The sequence below is a fragment of the Camarhynchus parvulus genome, chromosome 3 (genome assembly GCF_901933205.1).
Source record: "Camarhynchus parvulus chromosome 3, STF_HiC, whole genome shotgun sequence".
In the NCBI taxonomy this organism is placed as follows: Eukaryota; Metazoa; Chordata; class Aves; order Passeriformes; family Thraupidae; genus Camarhynchus; species Camarhynchus parvulus.
In genome coordinates, this window is record NC_044573.1 from 17,590,561 (window position 1) to 17,605,778 (window position 15,218).

The following is a 15,218-nucleotide window of genomic DNA, read 5'->3' on the forward strand; positions in this document are numbered from 1 at the left end:
AAATCTCCCAGAACTCTTACACCTGAAGTGGGGAAAGAACTCAAGAAAGTTACAAAGGTCTCCAAAGACGGTCCTCATGGATCTGGAGATGGCATCCCAAATTATCATAAAAGCAAGGGCAAAGTTGCTGACAATGTCAGGCAGGAATTTTTCTACAATTCATTTACCATTGAAAAAAAAAAAAAGATTATTTTGACTGAGCAATGCAGAAATCAAAAGACTTGTTAATTGCGTTGTTAGACTATCCAGGTGTTTGCATGATTCATTTTCCAGGTCATGGATTGCTGAAATCAAAAATTTGCTACAGGGAAAAACCGAGAGGCGAGGTCCGAGGTGGGTGTCAGCGAGACACGTGAAGCCTTACCGGACTCGGACACAGGAAGACATGGATCCTGGAACACAAGAAGCGAGCAGGCAGACAGAGGGAGAAGACAAGACCATGGACATCTTCTCGAAAAACACATAAAGAGTTTAAGGACTTGGGGTTTCTTTCAGGGGCTTGGGTGTCACGGCATGGCAAAGCCTCTCACAGGGAGTGAAGCCATGAGCTTGAGATTCGATCAGGTATTGCTCATGTGCCTCATTCTTCCATTTATTGTCTTAGGCAATGGAGCAGATTTGCCCATGGTCCAGCCAAAACAAAATGTTTGGGAAGCTTTGGCCAATGCAGCAGGTTTAGACAGCGTCTGCTTGACAGATTCGAGGCCAGGGAGACCATTCTCAACATGCTTGGTGGGCTTGCCGGTGAATGAATGGCCAATTCAAAAAAATACTCCTATAAAGATTTCACGGGTCATTTCAAATCCTGTGAATGAGTGGTGTCTTTGGACACAGTTCCTCCCTGTGGCTCCTTTTGAACTTGAGGAACTGGAAATTCCTCGATCAACAAAAATGAATTTTTGTATAAAACTTGAACTTCCGGAGGTGACACAAACAAAAAATAAGACAATCTATGTCACTCCAAATCATCCTTTTTATAGAAATGCATCTGTTTGGTGCAAATGCACCAAGGTGACAACCAAAGCATCATTCCAGGTTCCAGCACAATTACCACAGGGAATCTTTTTCATTTGTGGGGACAGAATTTGACCTGGTATCCCTGCAAATGTCAAAGGTGGTCCATGCAGCGTTGGGAGGATTTCATTGCTAACACCCAATTTGAGAATTTTGAAAGAGCAAACACATAAGGAGAAAAGATCAGTGGAACAATATAGTCCAAATTGTGATGATGATGTGCACACATGGGGACAAGGCTCGGAGAATTGCAGTTGCAATTTTCTCACCCCAGACAGCATCAGGGGTGGCCTTGACTCAACTGAATCATATGGGTTGCTGGCTGAGCAAGCATGCTCGAGCTGTTTCTCTTACACTGAGTGACATGTTAACAGACATCAACAGTGTGAGACGAGCAACACTCCGAAACAGGGAAGCAATTGACTATCAACTGCTGGTGCATAGACACGAGTGTGAAGAATTTGAAGGGATGTGCTGCATGAACATTTCAGACCATTCAAAATCAATCCATGAAAACATCAAAAGGGTACAAGAAAGCATTAACAAGCTCGGGGAAGTCACTAGATCCTGGATGGATGATGTGGTTGGATTTTTTAACCTTTCACTATTGTGGAAGGAGCTTTTAAAGATAGGTTGTTACATTTTGATAGGGCTTGTGGTTCTTTGCTCATTTTACCATGCATCTTCTAGTGCATGCGGCGGGCCATGAACAAAGTTGCAAAAGAGGTGTTTTTGGTGCAAAGAGAGGGTGGTAAGGTGTCAGGACCCAGGACACACCTCTGGCTGTCCAGGACACCAGGACCCCTGCTAGGGGTCTCCGAGACCCTGTCACAGAGCCCAAGACACCTGTGGTTTTGATTATGACCCATGGAGCAAATTACCAACCTTATATGAAGATCAGCAAGCCACAACAGTTTAGGTAGAATAATAGTGAAATTATCACGGGCTGGAAAAGAAGATTTTGGGTTTTTTGGTATGGGGGTTCAGGAGGCAAGATGGAGGAATCTGGGTGTGTCCAGCCTTTCTCCTTCTTCTTCTTGGCCTCCATCTTCTGCTGTGATGTTGGCACTTGGGGATTGGTTTAGAATAGAGGTGCACTGTCTAGCATGGGTGATAGGTATTGGAAGGTAAAAGTAAATATGATATAATTTGTAGTACAAAAGACGAAGCAGCCTTGGGGACAGGGGGAGAGTGCCTGGAACTGTCTTGCTGAGCTGACCTCGGCAGGGCAGGAGAAAATTTTTTATAGATAAGATAAAATAAACAACCTTGAGACCGAGAAATGAAGAGCCCTGACTCCTTCTTCAAGCGCCGGGCTGGGAAAAGAGACTTTCGAACTTTTCTCGGGGTCACTCTGACCAGCTAGAGATCCCAACATTTAAAGAAGTGTAATATGTAATGTAAAGTAATTCATGCTTAAGGGGAAGATGTATAAAATAAAAACTGTAAAATTAATTTAACATCCAAGAAGCCTCTGACCACGGACAACCTGGAGACAGATTGCCACACTGGAATTATGAAATTCCTGGTGGCAGCAGGAGAAGAATGCCTCATTAACTAATAAAAGAACATGGCTGGCACGGAGATGGGCTTCCCCAGGAACCATCAGGGAACACCCAAGGACGATCAGCACTTGATAGATATCATCAATCAAGATACCCGAAGTCCTCGAGAAACATACATCTGAATACACGACACCCCCTGACATGATCAGCACCTGCCATTACCCAGGAAACAGCAATTGTCCAGCCCTGCACAGTGAAAGAAACGTTCATACATATGCGGAGTTACAAAAGAAATTGGGGCACCTCTGTCTCAGGCATAAAAAACTGTATAAAACAGTCACGCTGGAAACGGCATTTGTGAATGGGGGAGATCCGGTGCGATCGAGGTTCACCCAGAGCTGATCCTGGGCTCGGTGCTGTCTCTTTGACTGTGGTTTTTGAGGACCATATTTTGGTTGAGAAAATAAAATCTTTCACATTTATTAATTTGGCTTTTTGTTGGTCTTTTATAACAGAAGCGAGCTTGTTTAATGAGGCAGAAAAGTTACTAATGTAGTAGTTACATTCCTGGACTGTGCATATACTTGCCCTCTTCCATCTCTGTCAAATAAAACTTCTGGATAGATTGACTTTGGTCTGCTGGCATGAAAACCAGCAAAATAATATTTCTGTAGAATGCAGCCTCTTCTGCTTTAAGTTATGCAACTTTGTGCTGATTAAAATAGAGGTGGGATCTTAATGGAAACATTTTACAGAAGTTCTGGGCCAGAATGTTCACAAGATGAGTTTAAATTTGGGTACAAATTCAAGCACAATGCTTGATTTTCAGAATTTATCCTACATTTTACACAGCTAAGCACTTAAAGGTATTTGAAGGAACATAATTTTAGATCTGTAACACATGAAAATGTTGCCTGCAGTATTTTTTTCCTGATGATCAGAGGTAGAGTCAATGATATCTACAGGAATTGCATGAGATGGTATTTACCTACTTGAATCAGTTTTAAATCTCACCTACAGTCTGCTTCAGTAATACTGTGCATGTGTCAGATTAATTTAGCCTGTATATGTAATCAATGTACATCTTTAGCAGCTACAGCTTCTTCTGGCAGCATTTCACTTGCTTTTTTTAACCTGGCTCCTATTGCCTTCATCTGATACTCCTTCATTTTTCTTCCATGGGAAAGTGAGCCTTATCCATCTTCTCAATGTCACTTGTGATATTTCCAGAGCTCTGTCAGGTTGTTTCCCTGCTCTGATCACCTCCCTCTTGGACTACTCAGTCCCACCTTACTGAATGGAAAATCCACAGCCTCCACACTTGTACTTCTATTGGGAAGGATTTACATGCAGCTAACTATGCTTTGATAAAGGAAACTACTACTGATGTTGAAGTCCATTTTGGCCATATTCTGAGTGACTTTTAACAGCTGCACTTCATAGGTGACTGTTTATGTCGTCTGCATTGATAATTTTTCATTTTATTAACCACTTTGCTCCCCTTGAGGTGTCTCAGCTTCTCCTGGATGAGTGTCCACAGCCACATCTTTAGTTTCCTTTACTTTCTAGGAATGTTCTCCATATGCTGCACATCTCTATGATGCAGAAAACCCACGGAGCCCGCTGAGAAGCCTCCCTAGGACTTTGTATTGACTACTCCTCCACTGCTACTCTGCCATCCGCCTGCTGACTGGTGACAAGCACATCCAGGAGTGCTGCAAGATGAACAGGATCCACTTCTGCCACCTCCTGCAGCTCCAGGATGAGGACTACTGTTTTCCCTAGGTGCTGCAGAACTCGTCCCTGAGCTGCAGCCTGGGCTTGGTGCTGGAGGAGTGTGGGGGCTGTGTCCAGCTGTGCCTGGCTGAGGTTGCCAGTGGCCTGAGGAACCCGGTGCTGACTGCCCACGCTGCTGATGGGACCCACCACGCCTTCATAGCTGAGCAGCTGGGTCTCGTCTGGGTCTACCTACCCAATGGCAGCTGGCTGGAGGAGCCATTCCTGGATATTCAGAGCCTAGTGCTGGCTACCCCATGGCTAGGGGATAAGAGGGGCTTCCACCCCAAGCAGAAGGACAATGGGGAGTTTTATATCTGTTACTCATACATGGCTAAGAACCGAGTGGAAAAGATCAGGATCAGTGAAAGGAAGGTTTTGGCATCTGATGCCAACAAAATTGACCCAAGCTCTGAAAGGTAAAGTTCATGTTGAATGCTACTGTATGCCATGATGAGAAATCGTTTTTCTCTGTCCCTGTTCAACCCCCAATATCAACACAGGCTGAGGATTGAGAGCAGCCCTGCCAAGAGAGACTTGAGGGTGCTAGTAGGTGAGAGGCTGGATATAATCCAGCAATGTGAGCTTGCAGCTGAGAAAGCCAAACATGTCCTGGGCTGCATCCAAAGATTTGTGGCAGCACGTCAAGGGAAGGGATTCCGCTCCTCTGCTCCACTTTCAGGAGGTCCCAACTGCAGAACTACATCCAGCTTTGAGGTCCCCAGCACAGGATGCAGATCTGTTGGAGAGTTCAGTGGAGGCCACTAAGATGATCAAAGGAATGAAGCATCTCTCCTATGAGGACAGGCTGAGAGAATTGGGAGTGTTCAGCCTAGGAAAGAAAATGCTTTGGGGTGACCTCATTGCAGCCTTCCAGTACCTGAAGGGAGCCTACAAGAAAGATGGACAGAGTCCATCTACAAGAGCATGTAGTGACAGGACAAGGGGGAAAGGTTTATATTAGGTATTATGAAGAGCATGGTGAGGCACTGGCACAGGTTGCCCATAGGAGTTGTGGATGCCCCCTCCCTGAAAGTGTTCAAGGCCAGAATAGCTGGAGCTCTGAGCAACCTGGTCTAGTGGAATTTGTCCCTGCCCATGGCAGGGGGTTGGAACTTGATGATTTTTAAGTCTTCTCCAACTCAAGTCAGTCTGTGATGGTATGATTCTTTCCACTGGCGGAACCTGCGCATTCCCAGTCATTCTGATTCAGGTGTGTGGGTGTGTGACTGGCCTGCTATGGAACTACCAGAATCAGGTTGGCTCAAGGTCACACAGAAAACTAAAATGGATTGAAAAGACTCAGAAATAAGGTTGTCTTCTCTCTCCATCTTGTATTCTTGTCTTCTAAAGACTAGTAGACTAGTAACAGCCTTTAATCTATTACGGAATTAACATCTGCCCTATGAGGTTTGTACTGTAGAAGAGGGTGTTTTACGACAGTACTATACTCTTATTTATCAGTCATATGGTCACCTGCCCTCCCGTGCTAAGATAAAAGCTAGTTCTTACTTTTTTTTTTTTTTTAATTTTTTTAAAGGATTCTCCTGAAGCTTGAGGAACAAGCTGCAAATCACAACGGTGGGCAGCTGCTCTTTGGTGTGGATGACTATTTGTATGTATTCACAGGGGATGGAGGGAAAGCTGGAGACCGTTTTGGAAAATTTGGGAATGCTCAGAACAAGTAAGTAGGAGGGCAGGTGAAACCTTTGAGCATGTTCACCAAGATACAAGGTTTGGAAAGGAGAAAATGTAGAAGAATAGAGTAAGAGTGCTTCCTGAAAATGCTTGTGCATCTGCAAGTCTGTCCAAAGCAGTATTTCAAAAATGAACATTTGACATGTTTAAAGTCAAATTGTTTAGAGAAAAGAGAGTTTTCTGGCTTAAGTGGGTTGCAAGACATACCAGCCTCTGGTTTATTTCTTCTAGGCAGATAACTTTTCCTTTGGGCAAGGAGAAGAATGGGATTTTTGTGTTTTCAGATGGCTCTCATGCTGTGGTTTCTTTTTTCTGCCTTTGGGAGCACTTTGTTGGAGAAAGTGTTGAGGATTGATGTGGATGGAAGAAACCTTGATGGAAAGCCTTACCGCATCCCTCCTGATAATCCATTCGTGTCTGATCCCAAAGCTTGCCCAGAGGTTTATGCCTATGGAGTCAGGAATATGGTGCTGTGCAGTGGACAGAGGGGACCCTATCACAAAAAAGGGAAGAGGGAGGATATTCTGTGGGGATGTCGGGTAGAACAGGTTTGAGGAAATCAACCTCATTGTTAAAGGAGGGAACTATGGCTGGAGAGCAAAGGAGGGGTTTGAATGCTACGACACAAAGCTTTGCCACAACTCCTCCATGGGTAAGGAAAAACTTTCTTGTAGAAGATTACTATATGTGTATATTTAGTGGACTGTAGCACTGTTTTTCCAGCAAAGCTAAATAATCCAGTGTTGTATATTAAATGGAATTTGTCTGCTTTTTAAGATCAGAAATCCCTTTTCCCCAGCCCTGCTGTGTTGCTATGGAATGATGCTCTACTTATGCAGGGAATTCTCTGCCCCACACTGCGCTGGACAAGGTGTTTAAATTCAAAGCCTGTGTCTTTAGTGAACAGTTTTCCCAGTAAAGCCAGGAGGACAATGGATTTTATTTAAGTAGAAAGTGATACTGTGTTTTCTCCAGAAGCTCTGAGCCATGACTGTGGCTAAGGACAGAGGACCAGGCTGATGCTGAGATCCTGAAACAAGCCTGTGATAGATGTAGTGTGTCCCAGCCAGCAAAGTGCTGCAGCAGAATGCCCAAAAGCTGTGCTCTGGGTCTGTGGGTGTGTCACTTGCTGCCTTTAAAAAACAGAAATTGGTGGTCTTTGCAAAGCTCTTGGCAAAAGCATTGTTACATTGGTGAGGGAAGACTCGGAGCCTTCAATATGAATAAAAAGCAAGCTTCGTTTATTCATCAGAGCATCAGACTTTTATACAGTAACTAATAAGCTAATGCATATTCTGTAACTTAAGGAACCTATTGGTTATTCTGTAAATGTTAGGTCCACCTTGTGTTTACATATCTTAAAAGTTAAACTTTCTTCTTCTCAGGCTGTTTTCAGCCACTATATCTCTGCTCAAGGGCACAGCGGCCTTGCCATAATCATAACTCGTTAGCAGAGCTCATTATTTTCCTAGCTTCAGACACCTGGACCAAGTCTGTGACTGGTCACGTACTATTCCTCAACAGCTCCCCTGTTTTTCTTTGGCACAAGCACTGTCTGATTAAAAGTAGCAGATATCATCTTTTGCATCATTTTTGTAAGCATATGTAAAAACAAGGCAGAACTAGTACTATTAACAAAACTATAATGTCTACTATAATGCCGACTTTAACAGAACTTCAAATCAATAGAACTTACATGTAACATCACTTAACTTTAACAAAACTTAACTCTAGCCTCACTTAAACTTAACTTAATAGAAATTAAACTTAACAGAACTTAACTTTAGCAGAACTTCAGTTTAACAGACCTTAACTTTAACAAAACGTAATTTTAAATGAACTCAACCGACTTTAAATTCTACATAACTTAAACCTAATATAATTTAAACTTAACAGAATTTATCACTTAAACTTAATATTACTTAAACGTAACAGAAATGAATTTAACTGCACTTAAACTTAACAGGACATAACAACTTAACTTTAACAAAACTTAACAAAACTTAACTGATTGTAAATTTTACATAACTTAAACCTGATATAATTTAAACTTAACAGAACTTATCACTTAAACTTAATAACACTTAAACTTAACAGAAATTAATTTAACTGCAGTTAAACTTAACAGGACATAAACTTAACTATACTTAACTTTAACAGTATTTAAGTTTAACAGACTCTAACTTTAACAAAACTTAATTTTAACAGTATTTAACATTTAATGGCACCTAATAGATAATTTAACTTACACTATTTAGCAATGGATAGAATTTACTATAGAAATAGAACAGAATATAAAATTTTCTATAATTTGCTTGCAAGCTTAACTCCAAAATACTAAGTTAGAACAACCTTCTTTGTGCATTTGTTTTAGTATTTTTATACTTGTATGCATACAAAGATAAGGTGTTTATTCAAGGTATACTTGTGAAAAAATTTCTTTTAATTTAGTGCAGTAATTACTTTGCATGTTTTTACATCTTTTCAGTGGGCTCAAGGTTGAACCTTGAGGAGTGGTGTGTGAGCTCAGAAATCATCATTGTTGTTTGGAGCTTGTCTTTTAAATTTGGCAAGCTTGAGCCTTCTATGGCTCTGAAAGGCCCTACTCAGGGGGAGGTGCTGATCACAGCCCCTGTGGTGCAGCCCCTGAGATGAACTCAGAGTCTCACTTTGGACCACAGTTTATATCACAAAAGAGGGGCTTTAGTCATAATAGCTTTCCATCCTGATCACAATTTAGGCTAGTAACTTTCTTTGAAAGCTCAATAATAAAAATGTTGTCCCACTTGTTTGGTTTTGTTTAGACAACAGCAGTTCCTGGGAACTGACAGATTGGCAGTCTGGTCACCTTTTGCCTCTGTGCCTATAAATAAAAATGTAATATGCTCAAATTTTAAGTTGATGGAAATTCTTAATCAGGTTACCTAAATAATGTGTTGTTCAAAGATTGTTTTGAACATGATAAAACAATATTATAGATGAGGAGATCTGTGCCACAGCATTACATGTCTAGCTAGTATACACACTCTAACATGTGGAACTATATTCAGCAATAAGAATAATACAATATAAATCACAAAAATTACAATAAAGTGCAACATTGTGTCTAGAATTCCTGTTGCAGTTGATAACCACTCATACCAAATGTCCCACTAGTGATGTTCTCCAATTTTCATCACTCTTTCTAAGACAGTTTCTGTGCTATGCATCTTTTCTGTACTGTGGTGAATGGTGATTAGTCTTATGGCAGCAGCAGCAGCAGCAGCAGCAGAGCACGGAGAAGGCAGCTGTCCTCTCTCGGCACGGGCGGTGCCCGTTCCAGGCTCCAGGGCACTCTCAGGAAGTGCAGGGCACCCAGCCTCAGTGCAGCGCGGTTTGCCAGCAGGACCAGGGCTGCCTCACGCCCTGGAGGTGACGTACACTGAGTGCAGGCTCGGCCAGGGCTGCCTGCAGGTCTTTTAGAGGGTCCAAGCCCTGCACTTTGCTGTTCTGCTGTAGATAAGCTGTTTGAACGAGTGCTGATACTGAACGTTAAAAGTTCTTTGGGACGACGCTTCAAATCCACTGTTAACACTGCTATTGTGTCTGTGGAACTAAAACCACTCTCACCACGCTGCCCCTCGCCAAGTGGTAAAACTCTTCCGGTGAGCCGAGGCAGCAGAACCAACCAAGCGATCCGAGATCCAGCCGGAACAAACAGCGGAGGAAACAGCGTCCACGCTACTACTTGCATTTCCCCATGCAATTAGCATCAATCAGCCCAACAAGCATTGTAAATTTTAGCATGATGTAATGGGTCTTTTGATCTCCGCTGGTTGCAGGGCGGAATGAAGAGGTGCTCAGATTCTGGTCTGCTACTTGTATCAGAGCGCGGGTCACGAAGGTCTTTGTCTTCGTTCCCCCCCCCCCATCTCCGTAAACTGAAACCGAAGGGGAGGGGTAATCCCCCGCCGAGCAGCGAAGGCGCTGAGGGAGCTGCAGCGAAGGCGCGGGGGGGCCGCGGGGGACACGAGCAAAGCTGCCGCCGCGGAGTTTGCACCCGCCGGTAAAAACACCGTGTTTGCAGCTGGAGGAAGAGGACAGGAAGAACCAAATGCAGCAGCCCCGCCGCCACCGCTGCCCGCCTGTGCCGGCCGCGCCGCTTTCGACAACCTTTGTTTACAGTCCTATAATTATCCTACACAGCTTCCCACAACTCCTCTCCGAATCTACGCCACTCTGCCTCCTCAAAACTTGATCAGGGTCTGCAAAACACCCTTTCTCCACTCCATACGCTAGCAATCTCGGGAGCTGTTTTCCCAAGTCAACACCTTTAGTCCTCGCTTTTATAAAAAGCATTTAAAAAGGTTATAAGCTGATTGCCTGTCTATACTTAAAAACATTACCACTACTGCAGCCCTTGCAGACGTCGGCAGCTTTGGTCAGCCGGACACCTCTGTAGGCTCGCCGGGACGCGGAGACTGGTCAATTTCCACAGCTCTTTTTCGTCCTCCGTGCTGCAGCGGAGCTGACACCAATACTACACCGGACCGTGGCTAACAATAATAACCCTCTATGGGGTTCAGCCCTCTATAGGGTCTCGGCCCCCTATAGCGTCCAGCCTTCTATAAGGTCTCTGTTTGGGTAGCCATTTGTTACATCGGTGAGGGAAGACTCGGAGCCTTCAATATGAAAGAACAGCAAGCTTCGTTTATTCATCAGAGCATCTTCTATAGTTACCACTCTCCAGCTATCACAGTAAAAGAATACCAAGTACTACTGATACAAAATCACTGACATCTCTATCCAGTCCTTGGGTTTTGTTTACACACTGCACCTCTGGTGCAACTTTAATCAGTTTGAGTGAATTTGTTCCTTACTGATCATATCTGTGCACAGAGAAATAGGAAATAGAGTTCAAATTCCTTGAAGATCTGGGAGAGTTAAGGATTAAAAGAAAGTTTCCTTGGTTGTATATCTGAATTACAGCAAAGCAATGACTTAAAACGGACAGTCCATATCCTTTAGGTTCATTATATCAAATATCTCTGATGCACATTAGTATAAATAAAAAATAAATAGCACTCCACAGTTTTCTTTACAAAGATGAGAGAAACCTGGTGGTTCATGCAGTGCTCAAATAATAACTGGAGCCTGAACCTGAGTTTTTCCAAGCAAAATGTTTTTCCCCATCAAACAGTTATACCTGCTAAAGTCTGTTTTTAGAACAAGAAGCACACTTTTTTTTTTTTTTGCCTCCCTAGCTTTCCCATTTTGCTAAAAAACATTAAATGGTTTCAAATTTTGACGGTTGTCACAAGGGGTCTTGGGTGAAGGAAGAGATGAGATCTTTGACTCCATTATCAAAAGGCTTGATTTATTATTTTATGATATGTACGTCTATTAAAACTATGCTAAAAAGAAAAAGCAGGAGAGCTTTTCAGAAGCTTGCTAAGCTAAGAATAGAATAGAAACAATGATAACAAACCCCGCTCTCTTGGACTGTGTCCGAGAGAGCTCCCAGTTCTGGATTGGCCATTATTTCTAAACATCCAAGCTGGGCCAGTCCAGACGGACCTGTTGCATTCCACAGCAGCAGATAACCTATTGTTTATGTCTATCTCTGAGGCCACAGATTCTCAGAAGGAAAAATCCTAAGGAAAGGATTTTTCACAAAGAGAATGTCTGCAACACAAATCACTCTGTAGAACAGATACAGTACAAATGTGTTTGTGCTTTTGCAGAGATCTTGGACATTCACAAAATTAAGAAAACAAGCTATGTTTTCTTGAGAAGTTAGATCCAAAGCTAGGTTGTTAACTCAAACTATGTACCAAGGTGATGGGAACAGAACTTGAACTTTTACTGCTCAAGGAGATTTCTGCCTTTAACAGCTTATCATCTGCCAGGAAGTGCATTTACTGTGAGGGACCAAAAAAAATTTATATATATACATATATATATATATATATATATATATATATATATATGTGACCATGCATAAACATCAAGAGCTTGAGCAGGATCTATTTATCAAAACAAATACATCTTTGTTGTCTGTATGCCACTCCTTAATGTGTCATGAAGATCCTGTGCTTTTGAAGCTTTGTGTCCATCACTTCTAGAACAGGACCAGGCACTTACTCCCTTGGCTCTTAAAACCTTTTCCTGCATTTTCCGGTTCCCCTTGTTTGCCTTAGTCCTGATGGGGCTGTGTCAGCTCTGCCCTGGCCTGTTTGCACATTGCAGGCGTGCCCAGGCTGTGCAGAGCTCCTTGGAACCTGAGCAGGCTCTGGAGCACAGTCCTGACACCTCCAGCTCCTGGAGTGACTCTGGTCTCCTCATGAACCTTTCTCCTTTGATTTTACTGCTGTTTATAGGATTTTTCCTGGGGATAGCTGGCTTCTCTGCTGGGCACAGTCCCAGGCAGTGAATCCAGCATTCCCTGCCTCCTACCCACATGGCAGGAAGTGCACTGGCACGGACAGCAAGCCACACCAACTCTTGCTTCCAAAACCTTGCCAGGGCCACTGTCATGTGCCTGATGGCAACTCAGACTTCCTGAAGAACCTGCCAGGAAAGCTGATGGCAGCAGTGCCCTTTGTCCCCACTTCGGCTTGCCTCTGCAGAAGTACTCTTGGAGACAGCAGGGTGGCACCAAATTCCTTCTGTCCTGAGCAGAGAGAAAATGAGTTAGAATGTAATTTTAAAATCAGAGAGGAGAGAGATGAAGGGAAAAAAAACCCACAAGCAATGCCTGCAACTCTGCTTAAGTAACCTTTTAAAAAAATTGAAATGGTGTAGAGGAAGCACTTGGCTCTTGCCACTGTCTGAAGGAGAATGCTAATCACAAGAAAATATGATACCTTAGGTCATGCTTTGCTTTGCTTGGTGCTGTCAAGCATGCCAAATTGGAAGAACCTGCTCTTATTTGTCCTACAGCAGTTCCCTTGGTGGATAACAGAGAACACAGGTGTGTTGTGGTTCTTTGTACCTCTCTTCCTATCACTTAATGTGCAACATCTTTACCTCAGGGAAAATGTGTTCAGTTGGTTTTTGTTTTGGTGCTTTTGTACTGTGGGGAGTTGTCAGGGGACAGAGGAGAGGAACACAGACACATTTCTTTGTAGTTGTGGTTCCCTCCCTCTGTGCCTGTTCCTCTCCTTTATCACCCCTCTTGCTGCAGCGCTGTTGTATCCAAAGAAAATCCCAGTGAAAGTCACGTTCACCAGCTGCTGTTGGGACAGGGATTTTATGGCTTGCCAGCCCTGTGTCAGCCTCTTGAATTCCACCTGTGCTGCATTCCAGGTGCCTAAAGTGCTTTCATTACTCTTCCACCAGAGGCAAATGAGAACAGGGAATTGGTGTATCCCTATGGAATAAATAAACTTCCCTAACAATCTCTCAGATGCCTGCATCTGCCTTTCTGTTTTCCAAGGAGAGCTCCACCAGGGAAGTGTAAATACAAGCCTGTTCCAATGAAAATGAACAGCAAACAGATACAATTTCTTCCATGAGCCAGTAAGTTGTCAGACTTTGATTTTAATGAGAAGCAAAACATATACATGAACTCACAGGCATGTGATTGAAACCTTCAGGAGTCTTAACTACAGCACTGAGCAGGAGCAATCCTGAAGGTTGGTTGTCACATTTTTGTGATAATCAAACACAGCTTCTGCTGTGTACTTCATGCTGTGCCTTTGCTTAACCTCAGTCCCTGATTATTTTTTCCCCTAAGTTTTCAATCTTCCTTTTTCCAAGCTGCGTTCTGTCTTAAAGTCCCATGCAGATGGAGCAGGAGTTACATCTTGAGTAGAAACCAATGTTTAGCAAGTTGATATTATTTTGTCTGGGATTTCCAGATATTAGTGTATTATGAACAATTAATATTGTTAAGTCTACTAGAGAAGTGTGCAAGGTTTTATTACATTCTGTCTGGAAGTAATTTTCCTTAAATACACATTCATAATTTCTAAAATCAATAATTTTATTACCAAGAAAAACAAGGGTCTTTTGATGGAAGAAGAGAGGTTTATAGTATGCATTTCTTCTTGCATAATTTCAGCTCTTTTTCTTGATTATAGGTCTAATAAGTGTTTCTCTCAGTCATATCTCTGAATAAGCCTTTTGCCTTAAAGCAGGAAGGCTGAACCATGTTAATTACTTTACTCAGAGACTGTCCTTGAGCTGCTAAATGAACCTTCAAGAACCATGCCTTCAAAAAAACCTTCTACCCTCACTGCAGCCACCCCAAGAGTTTCTTCTAAGAAAGCAAAAAAGACCACATCCACCAAAGTAAAAGCATCAACAGGAAAACCAGCTCCATCTGGTAGAGACAGCAAATCAAAGCTGAGGCTAAACCTCACAAGGGAAAGAAGACTGGACACAACTCCAGAACTGCACTGGCACCACCTTTGCCAAAAAAGAAGAGCTCCCACCTAGCTAGAATCCAGGAGGTTCTTCCAAAGAAAGCACTACCTAAGGAAAAAGTGGAGAAGACAAGCAAAATAGCTTTTGAAGCTCAGTGATGTCCCAGAAAAAGCAAATAGCTTATAAAATGGTGAAACAAAAGTGTTGAATAGTGACCAAATGAAAGAGATTATGGCTGACTTGTTATGGTGTGCTCCCAAGTGTGTCCCTATTAATGGCAGTGTTAGCAGTCTCTACATATGTTCTATTAAACATTAAACTTTAACAGCACCAGCTTCCAAATCCTGCTGTGATGTCCTTTTCTGACATAAGTGGTTATGAGAGCCTGTGGTGGACATTCTGGTAAGATTTGGATGTGTATGACTGTCTAATAAATCTGACTCTAAATTTCAGGACTTTAATCTTCTATTGAAGAATGTGGAATAGACATGTCAATTACCCCACCTTTATTTAATTTTTTTTTTGTCATTTAGCTGAAATGCAGGGAAATGTGTGTTTCAAGAGTAGTTGTCTTTCAGACAATGAAATTAGATTTTATTTTTTGAAGGAGGACAACTAAGATGCTCAGAGGGCTGGAGCGCTTCTACTATGAGAGAATCGGGGTTGTTCAGCCTGGAAAAGAGAAGGCTCCAGGGAAATCTTATAGCAGCCTTGTAGTCCCTGAAGGAGGCCCACAAGAAAGCTGGAGATGGACTTTTTACAAGGGCAGGTAGTGACAGGACAAGGGCAAAAGGCTTCAAACTGACAGAGGGGAGGTTTAGATTAAATATTAGGAAGAAAATCTTCACTGTGAGGGCAGTGAGGCACTGGCAAAGG

General features: G+C 42.7%; 1 protein-coding gene across 1 annotated transcript; it reads left to right on the plus strand.

The window, feature by feature from the left end:
- Nucleotides 1–513: 513 nt before the first annotated feature.
- On the plus strand, nucleotides 514–14,500 carry HHIPL2 (HHIP like 2). The gene is given in 9 exon segments (XM_030944274.1): nucleotides 514–564; nucleotides 4,089–4,714; nucleotides 5,836–5,979; nucleotides 6,316–6,456; nucleotides 6,458–6,645; nucleotides 12,915–12,945; nucleotides 13,411–13,493; nucleotides 14,146–14,301; nucleotides 14,304–14,500. Coding segments are annotated over 9 exon segments (1,617 nt in total).
- The last annotated feature ends 718 nt before the right edge of the window (nucleotides 14,501–15,218 follow it).